The following is a 17,869-nucleotide window of genomic DNA, read 5'->3' as shown; positions in this document are numbered from 1 at the left end:
GAAAGGTCCCCGCATGTGATTTATATAATTACAAGGAGATTATAATAGAGAGGCTAAATCATCCAGAACCCAACAGTACAAGGAGCTTCTAAAAAAATTTACCACAGTGGGAGCTTAGCTTCTAATCCGGACAGTAAAGTGAAACAAAGAGAATGTAGACACGTTTCACGCACGTGCTCGAACGAAGCCTATCTATGAGACACAGCTACGCCGGAATTTATCACCCAGTACTCGGGCCTTCGTAGAAACCGCCTTTATTTTATTTATTATTGGGTTGTCCAGTCTCTAATTCCTCTATTTCCCCCAACCACCCTTAGAGAAAGTAAAAATAATCAGCCCAAATATTAAATAAAATCCCAAAGAAAAATCTAAATCTAAATCTAAATCCCCCCATTGCCATCCTCTCTTCCTCGTAACCAAATCTGCCCACTTTATATGGAATGAAGGACTATGGGTTAGCACCGACGATGAATCTATGGACGGACGATAACGCCCCGGTTATGGAAGCTTTTATGAGCTCCGATCTTTCGTCTTTGTGGCCGCCGCCGCTATCCTCTGCCTCCACTTCCACTCCAGCTGCTTCTGCTGCCGGTGGTGGTGGTGGGGGGCACGACCTCTCCGTGTCTTTCCTCGCCCAACCTCAGCCTTCTGTTTCTCTCCTCAATCAAGAAACCCTTCAACAGCGCCTCCAGGCGCTCATCGAAGGAGCCCGCGATTGTTGGACTTACGCCATTTTTTGGCAGTCCTCGTACGATTACTCGGGCGCTACCGTGCTTGGCTGGGGCGACGGGTATTACAAAGGCGAAGAAGATAAAGGGAAAGGGGAGTCCAAAGCTTGTTCGTCTTCAGTTGCGGAACAAGAGCACCGTAAAAAAGTGCTCAGGGAACTTAATTCTTTGATTTCTGGCTCCACAGCCACCGCCGACGACGCTGTCGACGAAGAAGTCACCGACACCGAGTGGTTCTTTTTAGTATCCATGACGCAATCTTTCGTCACCGGCAGCGGGCTCCCGGGGGAGGCGCTTTACAATTCCAGTCCGGTTTGGGTTGCCGGTTCGGACCGATTAGCCAGCTCGATGTGCGAGAGAGCCAGGCAAGGGCAGCTTTTCGGTTTGCAGACGATCGTTTGTATTCCGTCGGTGAATGGCGTTGTCGAATTGGGGTCAACGGAACTTATCACGCAAAGCTCAGATCTGATGAATAAGGTTCGGATTTTGTTTAATTTCAATAATGGGATTGAAGCTGGTTCTTGGTCTGTGAGTAATAACACAGCTGATCAAGGCGAAAATGATCCGTCTTCGCTTTGGATTAGTGAACCTAATAATGGAGTCGAACCCAAGGATAACAATAACAACGGCAATCACAATCCGCGGATTCAGGACCCAAGTACGAGTAGTTTAACTGAGAATCCAAGTTCTATTCATGGTGGAAATCAGCAGCAGCAGCAGCAGCAGCCGCAGGGACAGAGTTTCCGCTTGAATTTCTCCGATTATGGCTTTGATGGGAATAGCAGTGTGAAGAATGTGAAATTTTCAGCTCATTTGTTGAAACCAGAATCCGGGGAGATATTGAACTTTGGTGAGAGTAAGAAAAGTGGGAATGGGAATTTGTTTTCAGCCAATTCTCAGTTAGTGGTGGAGGAGAATAAGAAGAAAAGGTCGCCTACTTCGAGAGGGAGTAATGAAGATGGAATGATTTCGTTCACTTCTGGCGCAGTTTTGCCTTGTTCGGGTGTGGCCAAACCCGGTGGCTGTGCTAGGGATTCGGACAATTCTGATATCGAAGCTTCTGTCGTGAAGGAAGCTGATAGTAGCAGAGTTGTGGAGCCTGAAAAGAGGCCTCGGAAACGAGGAAGAAAACCAGCGAACGGAAGAGAAGAGCCTCTGAACCACGTAGAAGCAGAGCGGCAAAGAAGAGAGAAGCTTAACCAGAAGTTTTATGCGCTGCGTGCCGTGGTTCCTAACGTATCAAAGATGGATAAAGCATCGCTCCTTGGTGATGCTATTTCGTATATTAATGAGCTTAGGACAAAGGTGCAGGATGCAGATTCAGAGAAAGAGGAGTTGCAGAAACAATTAGATGAGATGAAGAAACAATTGGCAAGTAAAGAGTCTTGTTGGACGGCACCACCACCGCCTGATGAAGACCGCAACATGTCGAACAAATTGATCGAATTAGATATCGATGTCAAGATCATCGGATTGGATGCAATGATTCGAATCCAATGTAGTAAAAAGAACCATCCAGCTGCAAGGCTGATGACTGCCTTGAAGGAGTTAGACCTCGACGTGCATCACGCTAGTGTGTCAGTAGTAAACGACTTGATGATCCAGCAAGCAAGCGTGAAGATGGGGAGCCGGTTGTACACACAGGAGCAGCTCAGAATAGCTCTAGCATCCAAAGTTGGAGATGCAAGATAAGAGAGTGATGAGCAGAGCTTGACCTGTGTAAGCAATTGGGATCATTAGAGCTTGAACAAAAATGATAAAATAGAACCAGAGTTTCATTGTTTAAACTGGCAGCAGGTCTCTGGGACATTTTATGGCTCCCGGTAGCACAAGCTCTGTAAAATATTGTTCCATTTTGCACCTATTATTTGTGTTTAGTGTAGGTATTAGTCTCTTAGCGGTGATCTGAATCAAGGTGGGTTGATTTCCCCCATTAATTCATCACTGAAAACAGCCTTTTTGGTGTTAAATCTTGTAGTTGTATGCCTTCACTCTTCAATGTATATTTGTTTCATTGGGATAAGTTTTACAGGACCTGAAGCATACATGTTTTTGTAACCTTTTGTTGCATGCTTCACATGTTTTGCCTTTTTAATGGGACAAACTGCTTCCCTGTTTTTGCTATATGTTGGGCCTCATATGGTTTCCATGCTAATACTGCACAGACAATTTGCATTTATCTTTTGAAAGGATTGCATCTCAAAATCTGCCTTTCTGCATCATTTTTGGACTAAAACTGAGTTTAGATGTAGCAGGCACCAACATCTTCTTTGGGTAATTTTTAGAAGCTCAAAAGCTAATAACAAATAACAACAAAAAATAAAAATACGATGCTTCTTCCTTTATTCAAATACAAATTTGGCGGTTAAATAATGAAACAGTGATTTAATGAATAGAAACAAAAAAGAAATAAATGAACGATCAGATTACGTAGCCAAGCCATGCACTCTGTATTGTCTCCTTTTCATTGGTTTCATAAGTAAATCAAAATCAATGTACACTCATCTCTTTTCCCGTCTGTTGAACCCTTTGTCCCCTCAAATCCTCAAAGCTCCAATCCCTCCTCATGCCCGAGCTCCTCACCAACCTTGGCTGAGCGCCGACGTTAGCTTCAAACCCCATCGTGCCGTAAGTTGTAGCGATGGTATTAAACCGGATAGGACCCTTCTTTATCTTCTTGGAAGGAATCCCCGAGGTGCTGCTGTTGCTGCTTGGCTCCTTACCCATTTGTTCATAACCTTGAGGGCTCATATTCCCTGACCAACTTCTATTTAACCCTACACAACAAGACTTACTGATGCCCGTTTCTTTACCAAAATCAATATCATCGATTGAATTTGTTCTTTGCAGGACAGGGCAGGTCCAGCAATTTAGACTCATGGCTTTTGTTGTTTTTTTCTCACTTGTTTGATGGTCAAAAGAAGCACGTCAAAAGGGATTGAGGGGTTGAAAAGAGATGTTTTCCATTGCAGTTCTAAGGGTCTCTCTTTTTTTCTTTTTTTTTTGTGAGGAGGTGATTGGAAAAAACAAAAACAAAAGAAGCTTAACTTATAGTTTAAAAGGATATTGGTATTAATTTAGTATCATCCTTTTTTTCTTTCTGGTTTGGGGATTTATGTTTATGTTCGCCGCAAACACAGGTACACCAATTCTAAGTATGGTAATAACAAAAGTTGTGTGTGATCACTGATACGACCATTTCCTGTCATTTAGGTAAAGCTAGCATGATTAATTTAGCATTCAACCATCACTTGTTTATTTTGTGATGTTAACCACCAATCATAGTGCCATTCTAACTTCAATAATCCATCAAGTTTAGATTCTTTTTCATCACCCATCTGCCTTGTACAGCTTCCAAGCTTGAATCTTTCTTTATTTGCTTTTGACAAAAGTCAAAGCTTGGATCTTGTTTCAATGGATAATATTAATATACTGCAGGTGTAACAAATCAAGGATGAGTGTGGCATCAACGCTTTGTCTGAACAACTAAGTTTTGAAGTAACATCACAGTAAACCCATCTAAAGGCAGTTAACAAAAATTAATCCTACGAATCAAAACAAAGCGTAAAAAAGAATATAAAATTTTCAATGTTGCTCAAGGATGTCTGAGAATCTAAAAGTACTAATTTCAGGGTCTTAATGAAAGGATTATCCTTTAAGCTAGAAATTTCAAGGAAACGAGCATTATTCTTACATCAAAATGCAGATTTCATAGCTTTTCTCTGAAAAGAACAATAACAGCTTAAGAAAAAGGGTTAGCAGAAAGGGGTAGTGGCGCAGTTGGCTAGCGCGTAGGTCTCATAGCTACATTGAGTGATCCTGAGGTCGAGAGTTCGAGCCTCTCTCACCCCATTTCATTTTGAACTTTTTAACTTGGATCGTTAAATTCATTATATTTTATTTTGGTGATTTTTAATCTTTATATTTTTTTAACATTAAAATTCCACTCATCATCACTTGATAACTAGTAATTTCATCAAGTTAAAGTTCCGCTATTTTTAAAATTTGATGTGGTAAACATATTTTTATACGTGTAATGTCAATTCAAATTGTTATTCCACATATTATTTTCTAAAAATTCAGTTAATAAATTAACGACTATCATTTGTGTTAAGACAAAGTTTATAAGTATAGGAAATTAGAATGATCCAATAGGAGAACACAGACTAAGTCTACATTGTATGTGTAATACATGACTAGCAACTAAATTTAATTGAACAAATTGAACTATTACTATTTGGGTTAAGACTAAAATTGACCAATTCAAAAGGATAAGGACTAAAATTCATCAAATTAAAGTAAAAAGATTAAATCTACAACTTTCGCAAAGTATAAGGGCTAATACTATAACTTACCCTACTTAAAGCTTGTTCCCACATAATATTTCCTCCGATATCGACAATGTAATGTGGATGTTTTGGGCCCTTTGTGTTTGAATTCACAATAAGATATTCAACACCTACTCAAGGATTGTTAGATCTTTTAGAATGTCTAGTGTTCTATTTATTACTTATACAAAGATTTCCCCCTTTTCGGTGGGGATTGGGAGGATCGACTCCTAAGCAATCTCTCCTAAGGCTTGGTCTCTAAAACTGAAAATCCCTTGGATTGTCTTATTCTCTTTACATTATGGGAGATATGGCTTACTCGTAATGCTCTGGTCTTTGGAGCAGATCATCCTAAAGAACAACTCCTTAATAGAGTTATCACCGTAGCGGTTGAGTTCTTTGTCTTTTCTCCAACAACAGATAAGAACGACTTACGATGTTTTGTTCCACTGTCATGGAAACCACCCTCAGTGGATTGGTTCAAACTTAATACGGATGGATCATACATAAAAAACCTTGAAAGAGCTGGTGTTGGAGCTCCCATTAGAAACCCTTCTAGTGACTGGCCTATTGGAGCATATTGTTATATCCTAAAAGCCACCGATGTTTAAACTAAACTCTGGGTCTTTAAGGGTGGACTCACTATGGCTAAGAATCTAAACATTTCCCAGCTAGAAATAAAAGTGGATGCTACTACTATTTTTCAAATTAAGTCTTTTGATAAAGTTTCTAACATGTACTTATCCTCTTTGATTGATGAGTGTATAATGCTCCTCCATAGTTTGCCTTTTAGGTCACTTAAGCATGATTTTTTTGGAAAGGAAACCAATGTGTTGTTGCCTTAGCTTAACTTGGAAGTAACTTCCAACCTGATCTCTCTTTAATGGTTGATGCTTGAATTCAAAATTGACTTTGCTTATATAGAATTCCTCCTAGTGTTAGCTAAGGATATACTGGGTTGAGATGTATATCAAACAATATATTAATTTTGGTTTAATATTAACTAGTTCCCTTATTCACCAAAGAAAAAATTACGGTTAAAAAATGAAGGGAAAAATGGTTAAAGGAAGAGCTTTTAACAATAAAAACAATTTGTATCCCAGAGGCAGGAACGGCGTGGTGGCGCAGTTGGCTAGCGCGTAGGTCTCATAGCTTCCTTGAGTTATCCTGAGTTAGTACTTTTTTTATTTAAGGGCTCGGTCCAGCAAGCCCATTACCTCAACCCATAAGTTTCATTTCCTAAAAGTAACTCTCCATGGACTGGTACATATATTCCTAAATCATAGGGTCAAAGAATAAAGGAGAAAGCTTCCAAATGGTGAGGACTTTATAATTGCATGCTGAACTGATATAAAATTAAAAAAAGGAGAGAGAGCATAAGATGGATTAACAAAACTCCACATTTGCAGTCCATAAATTAGTTCCAATTAATCATGAATATTCACTATTGAAAATCAACGTATTTATTTCATTTAATTAATCATTTCAATAATAATTTATAGGCACCCTCAACACCGTCGCTAATTCCATTTACTTTGACAGTCTTTATTAACTCTTCCTCGTCGCTAGTTACTATTCTTCTATTTACTATTTTATACGCATCGTTTTACCGTCACTAATTTATGCGCGATTCGAAGAGTGGGTATATTGATCGTCTAGGTGTGAACAAGATTGGGAAGAACATACGGAAGAGTCCACTGCATCGACCTAATTTTGCTAATACTGCAACTAAGCAGCAGCCGCCTCAGCCTCAGGTTTACAATATAACCAAGAATGACTTCAGGAATGCTGTTCAGCAGCTCACCGGTTCGCCTTCACAAGATCTTTTGCCTAGACCAGCACTGAATTCTCCTAAACCCCACTGTATGAGGATGCAGAAAATTTGGCCTCCTCCATTGACGCCTGCTGTTCCGGTCCCTACCCCTGCTTATCCACTAGCAACAGTTCCCCCTCCGGCGCCTTACAACAACAGCTTTGTTAAACCTGGCAAATATGAGCAACCATTACTTACAATGTTGCAACCTACGATATATGGAGATGTTGTTTGGGCAAACGTGACTCAATCTCCTATCTCGAGTCTCGACTTATATGCGATACCTTCAGACAGCTCTTTTAGACCCAAGGCCGGTTGCAAACCAAGGTCAACCTCAGGCTCCACCACCATCTTCTAGTTTACTTCCTAATCCACCAACATCAGCTCCCCCTTCCCTCATAGGAGTAAATGGATCCTTAGCACCGATCCTAACTCTCGCTTTTCCACCAACGAACGGTCCTGCCCTTTTACCCTCACCTACTGGTTTCATGAACTTGTTGTCGCGCTGCTCCCCATACCCCGCACCTTCCTCTGGTCTTGTTTTCCCATTGTCACCTTCTGGTTTTTCTCCCTTTCCAAATCCAAGATGGAGAGATCAATAGTCCATTGTTGTTCACATGAGTTCCATGCTTGTCGAGGAACCCCAACCAGGACCTTCTTCATTCAAGGATCATCTCTTCCTCATGGAGGTTCAATTGTGAAAATATAATGTACATACAGTACAGTGCTGTAACTTGTAAGGAGATAGGATCACAGGTATAAAAAAAAGTTATATACTAGGCAAACTAAGTTGAAGAAATCTTGTGTAGTTTTGGATTAAAAATGAAAGATTGAAGCAATTCTGTAAACCTTGTAATCCATGAATTTAGTTACATTGCCTTGGCAAATCTGGAAAAGCAAAATTGTACATTTATAGTAAAACTACAAATAATTGTAGAAACCTTGATTTGTGTCACAACTCACTAAATCCTACAAAACAATCCATTAAAATAGTGTGGACCATGGACCAAAACAAACAAGCATACATTAATGAAAACAAACATTAGTTATATTTTTATCTTATTTTGTTTCTCCTATTTTAACTTTGTTTATCTAATTATTAAATTTAATTTTAATGGCTAAAATAATAATTTAATTAGGTTAATTTATACATATATCTTTAAACTTCAAAATGTTTTAATTAAACCTCCAAAACATCAATATTACATCAATTAAGTCCGCGCTCCCATCGGATAGAGTCAAACCCACGTTCCAGTGACTGATTTTTGCCGCACTGGAACATTAATTTTTCATTGAAGTATTTTGCTTCAATTGAAAAGCAAACCTCTATTTAAATTCCGTCCCCCTAAAAAGAAACAGTATAAAAGGATTACATCAATTTGTTAACATTAATCAAGCAACGACATATTTCGATCAACAAGTAATAGATCTTATACCGAAATCGAAAGTTCTTCAAACAACTGTAAAAAATTTTCCCACTTTAACCCTGTTTTGGTTTATTTTACAAAGAAATAAAAGTAAATATCTTAGATAATATATATAAAATTAATAATTATAGAAAGTAAATAGATTATAAATTTTATTATAGAATTTTTATATAAAAATATAATAAAAATATAATTATTATTTAACATAAAAGAATTTCAATATATTTTATTATATAATATGAGCATAATTTGAAACAATTTGAAATTTATTATAAATAAAATTTTAATCATTTTAATTATTTTTTAACAAAAAATAATTTAATTTATATTTTATTTTCAATATAAATAACTTTTTTTTATTTATCTTAATCTTACCTAAAATACTTCTTACATCATTGATTTTTATCTCACCGCTACCATGACTAATTTTACTGCTAAAATAATTAATCTCACCAGCGGTGGGCTCCATTTAGATGAGTGGTGAGTTTAGCTCCTATGAGATTAAAAAAAAGCAGTGGCGGTAAGATTAATTATTGAAGCGCTGAGATAGTAGTGAGATTAAAATTATTGGTAGAATACGTGTTTAGATTCAACAATGAGATGAATAATAGTGAAGAAAGAAAATGACCATTAAGGATATTAGACTAAAATATGTATACAACAACGAAAATTTTAATTTGATTTATTTTATAAAATTAATAAATAATAAAAAATATTAAAATTATAATGATTTTATCAATAATTAAAAATAATTAATATTTACTATTATCCATTAAAATGTTTATTTTTAATTTATTAATATAATTAATAATGTCAAGCCTTCCAAGTGAGGAGAGGGTGGGCATTATTACTATTACTATTACTATTTTTAGCTTCAGATTCTAAAAGCAGAAGAAACATGAAAAAGGGAATTCTATTAAAGCAAATGGCTGTAGTTGGGAGGTTTAGTATGTTCGATTACTATAGAAACAAGAGCATGGGAGGTTTCCATCCTTCATTGGATGCCATTGTGGAAGGGCTTGACTATGCATAACCCACTGCGAGAAGTGCTTGGGTTTGAATGGCAATTCATGTGATAATTTATTTATGATGTTTGACACCATTGCCTTTGCGCCCAGACTTCCCGAGAAGCATCATCTGAATTCTGATGACAGCTTTCTTTTGGTACAAAATTTGATGAAATATCAGAGATAGTGCACATAATTTTCAATCTGTGGCAGTAATTCACTCCCTTTTTATCCTATGCTCTAATGCCATTGGATGATGATATTATTATTATATATGCATTTGGATTTGCACAAGAAATGAGTCAACATCATAATTGGTTGCCTGACATATATATAAAGTTAACAGACATGGCAGCATCAGCTTTCCATTCAATATAGAGAATCCTTTTGTCGGAGCTGTTTTTGTGGTTCTGTTTCATGCTATTCCAGGCCGTAATCTCATTCTAAATAATATATATTCTTATACTTACCTGGCTGATCTCACGCCCTACCAATTTCGCCGCACAACACTTTTGACTAAAATGTTATTTGGGGAATTAAGGGCAACTGTGAGGCCAAAACCTTACGAGCCCTCAACTTCATTCGTTCATTCATTACATTCATCAGTTGTCTTAATATGCTAATTTATACCTACATGAAAAAGACATCAGCATGTTGATTAAGCTCTAAATAGTATAAAACTACTATGGAAATGACACATGAAGTCTTAAAAAGGACCTACAACACAAGTGTAAGGAATGAGAGTCTCTCTCTCTCCCCCTCACTCTCTCCCTCTTCTCCCTCTATACCCTTACTTTGAACTATCTTCTTTCCTCTCACGTGCTCCTATCTTTGAAGGGTCTTGTACCCCAATCATCCATAATCACCTAGACACTCATGGTTCTCCGCCCACAGGGTGAATCATAGCGAATCACTATAAGGTTTTTTGACATGAGGAACTACTTTGAAACCCAATGTATATTTTTATAAAAGGTAGTGGCTTATAAGTCCACACAACAATAGAAGGAGTGTTTAGTGGTGGCTTAGGCCTAGCCACTCAATCATTTAGCAAACCCAAAGTTTAGTATTTGTATCAACTCAACCCAGGACGCCGTTACCACAAAGGTCCACGAAAGAGTATGGTTGTGTGTGCAGTGTGGGTAAAAGAAGTGTCACTATATAGTAGCAGAGATGGGGGAAAGAAGAGCCAGCGGCTTCCCATCCCATCCCATGCATGCATGCATGCAGCTGAAGATAAAGAGAAAAAGGCAATGATTACTGACTTTCGTTGGAGGGGATGATTTAGGAATACGAGCCACTCAGTCCCATGCATTGACCATGACTAGTCCTTAATACCCCCATCTTCACACGCACCCTTTTTTCTCCCATTCATGGTTTGATGGAGTTTTCTGTTTGGTGGTTCATGGTTGATGGAGTTCATCATGATGTATGATCCAATGGGGGACCATGCAAATAGGGTGATTTAATTAGTACCTAGGCTAGTTGTTTAAAGTCATCTCATCAGCTCTATAAATGCAATTGTCTCAGCTTAGCTGGCTACGGAATTTGGTGGGGTCGAAGAAACAAAGGTCTCTAACACAGATTCAGTATCTGCTGTGATGGTACTCTTGCCACTGCCACCCCATTACTTATGGATTCATACATTTCTAAGCATATATGTACAAAAACAGTAAAAAACCAATTCTAGTACAAATCATTAAATTCCGTAAAAAATAATTTAACTTGGCATGTAAATTTTATATGAAATTACTTAGAAATATATACATTTTTATAAATTTCCTTGTTATATAATTTTTTACATGTATAAGTAAAAAAAAAAGAGTTAAAAACAATTTTACATCACTAACATGCAAATCCAACTTTATTTATCCATGGTATAATGATTTTTTTAGCCCTCCAACTTTACAAAAAAATTATTTTAGCTCTCCATTTAATTTTTTGTCTCTTTTAGCTTTTCAATTTGTATTTTTTGTCAAATTATCTCGAAATGGATGGAAAAATTAACGTTTATTAACTTTGTTGATATGGCATACATGTGTATTGCCACGTGGATGACATGTAAGCATTTAATTATTTTTTAGTTTTAAAAATATTTTTATACTTTTTAAATTTTAATGATTTTTAATTTTAAAAATAAATTTTATATATTTTTATAATTTTTTAAATTTTAAAAAATTAATTGAATGTTGATGTGTCATCCCTATGTATGCCACGTCAAAAAATTTAAAAAGCGTTAACTTTTCCATCTATTCTGGGTGATTTGAAAAAAAAACACACAAGTTTAAGTGTTAAAAAAGGTGAAAAAAATAAATGAAGAGCTAAAATAAAATTTTTATAAAGTTAGAAGGCCAAATAAGTCATTATGTCATTTATTATTATTCGTTAAAAAAATTAATATTTAATTTATCATATTACATTTTATCTATTACATTCTATCCAAATATTATAAAAATTTAAATATTTTTATCATTTTGATCAAATTTAATTACTTTCAAAATCGTAACCAATAACATTAGCAATAACATACTATTTCCTGCCAGTTTGATAAATAAAAAAAGCCCTAGTTGTAGATTATTCTGAATTTCAGTTTATTTATTTAAGAAAAGTAAAATTAATTTATTAGACAAATGTATTTTTTTAGTAAAACAAAATATGTTGTGTAGTAAAAAAGACAAATTTGTAAAATATACTTTATATGGATCAAAAGGAAATAATGTAATATGCTAAATAAACTCATTTTTACATTTCGTGTGTGATTCAATTTGCATGGAAAGGAAGTGATGATGAGACGTGGGACATCAATGCAAGTGAAAGTGACCCAAAACCACTGTCTCTGCTCAAATATTTCAGTATCCAACATCATGTGTACTAATTTTTTCCTTTTTTTCTTTTACATAAATGTCTGTCTATAATTCAGAAAATATCAATCATTTTGTAGCATTTCCAACTTTAAAGAAGAAAAAAAATTACACCCAAAGAATATTAAAACATAAAAAATTATATGATTCAATTAACGGTTTTGTAGCATTTCGGTATATTTTGTAGCATGGGACGTGGATTATTAGTTTCTCAATGAATACCGATCGTTATTGAACTTTCGGAATTCTCAACTCGTTTAAAATTTTGGGCTGAAAAGAATAATTCTCGAGTTGGATAACACTGAAATGATTCAAGCTATTCAAGAAATGTAGTTGATCAGCATTACTCAGTTATGACACTTGCTATTAAGAATATGTTACAATTTCTATGGATTGATAAAGTTACTCATACCTTCATAGAGAGTAATAAGGTAGTTGATGGGTTAGCATTAATGGCGTTCTCAAGTTCGGTAGGCAAGTACTTTTTCATGTAACCGTCGGATGAAGTCCTACTACCACTACATGATGATTATTCCGAAGTGACTTAGCCCCAAATAGTTTAAGTTATATAGTTTATTCTTTCTCTTTCTACCAAAAAATAAAAATAGCTATCTTATTTATACAGCTTCTTGAAAATCAAGTCCCCTTAATTGAATCATAACCTTTATTGACTTGCCAGGCTCACAAGAAAAATAAATTGAATTTGTGTTATTATATTATTAAAAATTATCATTTAGTTTTTAATTTGATAATTTTTCAATTTGATTTTTATTTTTTATTTAAATTAATGTTATTAACAATTTAAGTAATTTTTATTATATCATTAAAAGGTGATAACCTGACTCATTAAGATTGTTGATTTTTTTTTGTGTGTGGGAACATCATTACCTTATTTTGTATATAAATTCAAAGAGAATTTAAATTCACTCGACTGAGTAAAATTCTATGTTGGGCGATATGATATGATGTTTAGGAGCAAATTAAGGATCTAATCTTTGGGTCTTCTTTAAAATTTCAAGTAGCTAAAAGTAGGAGTAAAATTGTATGAAATTAGGGGAGCAAAACTTGATTCGATCCGAAAAAGGTTAGAAAAAGTTTTAAATTTTGAGTTAGTCGAATCAAATTATTCAAGTCAATTAGAATAAGTTGTTGGAGTTTCGAGTTCGAATCGAATTGAATTTTTAAATAACTCAAATAATTCTAATAATTCAAATAAAAAATTGGTGTAAATACTCCTTTGGTCCCTATCAATTTCAAAAATAAGCAAATTGATCTTTCTCTCAACAAAAAATCCAAAATATTTTTAAAAATTCAAAATACTTATAAATTTTTTTAAAAATTCTAAAAATATATAAAGAAAGTTAAAATTTTAATCTAAAATAATAATGTTGGGACCTGAATAAGTTAATTAATGATTCAAGTTTATCATACTAAAGTATCTTATTTTTTTATTATTTTGTTTTGAAAACTTTTTCAAATATATATGGTTTCAAATTTATTAGCTCAAACATGAAATTAGTGATACTGAAACAATATTTTAATTTGAAATGTTTAATTTTTTAATTTAACTTGAATAATTTCACTCGATTTGACTCGAATTCCATTTCATTCGATTCAATTCGAAAAAATTTTAAATCGAATTAAGATAATAAAATAAAACTCATTACCTCAAAAGTTTTTCATTTGATTCAACTGGATTAGATCTAATGCTAAACCTTGCTTTGAATTCTACATTTGCAAGCACCAAAAAAAAAACTGGTGTGCTTCAATTATCAATTTCAGGCCATGGGTTTTTGTCTGTCCAATAGAATGGACCACACGCACGTGTATCTATATATATTTGATTTAATTGCAGAAAATTAAACAAGAAAATGGACCACAAAGTTAGGATTTATAGTATAAAAAATATTTTGGAAAATGTTATTTTTAATTGGAGTTCAATTTCAAATAAAAATTGTATTTATAAAAATATTTAATCCAATGTAATATTATAGGGACTAAATTAATATATTTGATGGTAGAGAGACTAAACATTTGGATACATTCACCAAATTAAACGTGGTGAAGGTGGTGCAGCTTTGTGAAGGAGGGGCAGCAGCATTGCAGGCCTAAAATAGGGTCCAGTGGAAACGACATAAGCCGACAAAAAGAAAACAAATTTAGAAAAGAGCAGATAAAACTCACCACTAGGTCACTACTGCAAGCCATAAATAATAATATCCCCATCAACTCTACTATTAGTCCCTCTACTTGTATGAATTTAATCTTTTGAACTTTTATTTAGTTATTTTTTTTAAATACCAAATTTCAATCCTCATTATTAAATAAAATTTTGTTATTTCCAAAACCTATTATCATGCCAATTGGAAAAATGGACTAAATCTACAACTATATGAATGATCAGTAGTTCGAAGACTAAAATTTCAAAAAGAAGAAAGAAGTAAAATGACTAATAACAAAATTTAACCATAACACTAATAAAGGTTAGACTATCCTTCTAAGCAGCCATGCTTCTCCCTATGATAAGAACAAATTTTAAATTTATGAATAGTATAAAGATTTATGGTTTATTTTAATAAAAAAAATTGAATAGGAAGAGTTGGAGGGCTACATTGTACATGGTTGGTGGGATATATCAATATTTTATGTGTCACATTGGGCACATTTTAAAATCATATATTATTGATTTATAAGAATTTGTATGCTCTTCCTCAATATTTTGGAAAACTTCCATTTAATTCTGTACCTAATAATAGTAATTTATGAAGTTGATATTACAAACTAAATAATTTCTTTTGTTGTTGAAGAATTGAATTTGCAATTTAATATTTTTGTGGTTAAATTATTATCTTAGTCCCTATCTATAAAATTATATATAAAATATAACCTCAAGATTTTCTACATATAAGTATCAACCTTGGATTTCTCAACTACACATATCTCATGTGGCCATATCATGGTTATGTACATATAAAAGTGATATATTAGGTGGATTTAATTGGCATAATTATAAATTAAATCGGTTTTGGACCAAATTGAATAATTAAGGAGGAGGTTTATTATTTATTTTTACAAGCCTTTCAACGGTGCATATTTGAGTAAAGGCATATGGTTCATTAGTCAACTATCTTTATTTGTAAAATTTAAAAAATTCATTGCAGCATTTTTTTTATTTTATTTTTTAGTAATTAATCTTGTGATCCACAAGAAAAATTAAAAAACCCATGATGTACCAGATAATAAAAATTCCTCAATACCATATAATTATATATACATACTACATGATATTAATGGTGAAGGATTTTTAAATCCATCTCAGAATATTCATAAATCCCTATGATTTAGGTTTCAGGGCTTTGAAAATTAAAACAAGCAAATGCACTCATTCAAATCTTGTTTTCCCTTTCCCAACGCTAGCTCTCATTTTCTTGAAGAATAACAATTTAACACCGAGGCGAAAGGGAAGCCTGGAAGCCTTCTTATAAAGTAATATTTTTCTGATTTAATCACGGGCTTGATCTCGTCATTATTTATCTCATTTCTTAATCATGTAGTTAAGGGTTTGATCTCTACTCATAAGAATGGAGCACATTTCATGATCACTGCTCTTACCAGTGAAGACGCTGATTATAATTAAAAAAAATTAAAAGATATGGATATGACGTCATGATAAAGGGTTCTTAGAGTGAAAATGAATGAAATATATGTATATAACTTGATCTGTATTTCCTGGGGGTTATCCATAAATGTGTGGTAAAAGTAGCTAGTTTCCATTTCTAAGTAACTAAAATGTTGCAGAAGACACACGGGGTTTTATTAGAGTTGAATCTTTTAGCCTTAATTGAAATAGTCCCCACGGAAATACATGCCCACATCATAAACTCACCTTCTCACTTTCTCTGCAAAACCTGTACCGCAGACAATGACACTGCACTGCTCTTTTTACCACTCTATCAATCTAAGTCTAACCCAAATATTTTTCCTTTCTAATTATTTTTGTGAGTAATCTCTGGTTAAATTCGAAGTTGACTTAAATCAATTCTAAGTTTACTTAGACCAAATACTTAATTGAAGGTAAAATTTTTCTATATTATTTTATTTCCTTTCAAAACTTTTGAAATTGTAAAATTTTTTATGGTTTACTCGAACCCAAACCCTAATCTTCATTTCATTTCTTCTTCTTAGATGACAACAATAAACTCTTCTTTCTCTTTAAATTTACAGCCTGCTTTCCTCTTTATTTTCTTTTAAATTCACACATTTATGAAATCAAAAGTTATCAAGCATTTAAAAAAAAAATCATACACCCAGTTAAAAATCAAAACTAGACACTTAATTTCTTATTCATTCCATTCCATTGGCAGTCTTTTAGATATAAAGAAAATTGCACACTCAGTGATCTCTTTGGTTTTCAAGATGTTGTTGGACGTTTATGCCCTAGTCGAAGCTCAAGATCAAGCTCTTCAAGGGGTATTTCCTTGTTGCTGATATTCAATCCCTCGTTGAGATTATTATTATCACCCCGCGTCCTTGAATGTACTGCTTTGGTTGAGTAACAAAAAGAAGAAGAAGAAGAAGAAGAAGAAGAAGAAGAACTATTTAACACCGGAGGAGTTGCCGGAAAATTTATGGGTGACTGCGTTGCTGCCGTCACCGCCATCAAGTTGTAAGAGGGATATGGTGAAACGGAGAGAAGGGTAGAAGATGAATCGATGGGCCATGCATCCATGGGTGGAGAAGAAGTGAGAACCCCATCACTAGGGTTGTGTAATTGGTAGAGAAGGCACAAACCACCATTTGTGACGAATTCTTGTGTGGGTATTAAGAGAGTGGATGAGGAAGTTGTGGATGGAGAAGATGGTGAGGTTGGGTTGTTTAATGCACCATTACCACCAGCAGCAGCAGCAGGGTGTGCTTGGTGAAGCCGAGCCCTGTCACGGTGGTGCACATTCATATGACCCCCGAGGGCTTGAGCTGAACGGAATTCCCTTCTACAAAAGCTGCAAGAATAAGACCTCGGTGGCCAAGTTGTGCCCATTACATTACCTGTGTCCTCGGCAAAGGCCCTAACCTCCCATGAATCATCGTCTACTTCATGAGACTGTCCCTTTGGGTACCACATCAAGGAACCAACGGTAGCTAAGTTAGTATCGAGCTGATGATGGTTGTGGTTTTGTTGAGATTGGGCTAACTTTTGAAGTTGGGTCAATGAGAGAAGGTCAAGCTCAGCAGCCATGGTGGTTTGTTGAAATATATATAAAGATAGGAGATGGAGAGTAGATAATGGAACATGGGGTTAAATATAGGGGGAAGCAAATGGGGATGGGGTTTGAGAAGGTAGGGACAAATTAGAACCCTAACACCGAGCATATCACCCAAGCATTTGGATTTTTGCAACATCAAACCTTAATAATGACTTAGCCCACTCAACTATCTTTCTTGTTCCCCTTTGTGTGCACGGACAATTTATGTCCTACTTCGCCTGCAACCCCATGTTTGAAAAAGAACACGTCTATTACTATAACCACATATTTTTATTTGTTGAACTTGTTTTACCTATTACATATTCTTACCCACGGATTATCTCTTTGCTAAAATCTTTTAAATTTTTGTTATTTGATTTGTTTTGATTGCAAGGTAAGATAATGCTAACGAAGCTTGGTTTTTTCTTTTTACTTTGTAATGTGAACAGAGGTGTAGTTGTAGTA

The 17,869-nt window shown here is 34.7% G+C and overlaps 3 protein-coding genes and 1 pseudogene across 3 annotated transcripts; 2 read left to right on the top strand and 2 right to left on the bottom strand.

Moving 5' to 3' along the window:
- The first annotated feature begins 227 nt into the window (after positions 1-227).
- On the top strand, positions 228-2,852 carry LOC107890614 (transcription factor MYC2). Its single transcript, XM_016815127.2, has one exon. The coding sequence runs from the start codon at positions 441-443 to the stop codon at positions 2,418-2,420; it is 1,980 nt and encodes a 659-aa protein (XP_016670616.2). The 5' UTR covers positions 228-440; the 3' UTR covers positions 2,421-2,852.
- A 366-nt stretch (positions 2,853-3,218) lies between these two features.
- On the bottom strand, positions 3,219-3,608 carry LOC107892449 (uncharacterized). The gene has a single exon (XM_016817532.2). The coding sequence runs from the start codon at positions 3,606-3,608 to the stop codon at positions 3,219-3,221; it is 390 nt and encodes a 129-aa protein (XP_016673021.2).
- A 2,891-nt stretch (positions 3,609-6,499) lies between these two features.
- LOC107890615 (protein HAIKU1-like) lies at positions 6,500-7,776 on the top strand (annotated as a pseudogene).
- An 8,696-nt stretch (positions 7,777-16,472) lies between these two features.
- On the bottom strand, positions 16,473-17,620 carry LOC107890616 (zinc finger protein 11). Its single transcript, XM_016815128.2, has one exon. It carries the CDS (start codon positions 17,395-17,397, stop codon positions 16,573-16,575), a length of 825 nt encoding a protein of 274 aa, XP_016670617.1. The 5' UTR covers positions 17,398-17,620; the 3' UTR covers positions 16,473-16,572.
- Positions 17,621-17,869: the final 249 nt, after the last annotated feature.

This window comes from Gossypium hirsutum, chromosome D09, assembly GCF_007990345.1.
Source record: "Gossypium hirsutum isolate 1008001.06 chromosome D09, Gossypium_hirsutum_v2.1, whole genome shotgun sequence".
In the NCBI taxonomy this organism is placed as follows: Eukaryota; Viridiplantae; Streptophyta; class Magnoliopsida; order Malvales; family Malvaceae; genus Gossypium; species Gossypium hirsutum.
Note: the sequence above shows the minus strand (reverse complement) of the source record. Positions and strands in the feature narration are given on the sequence as shown.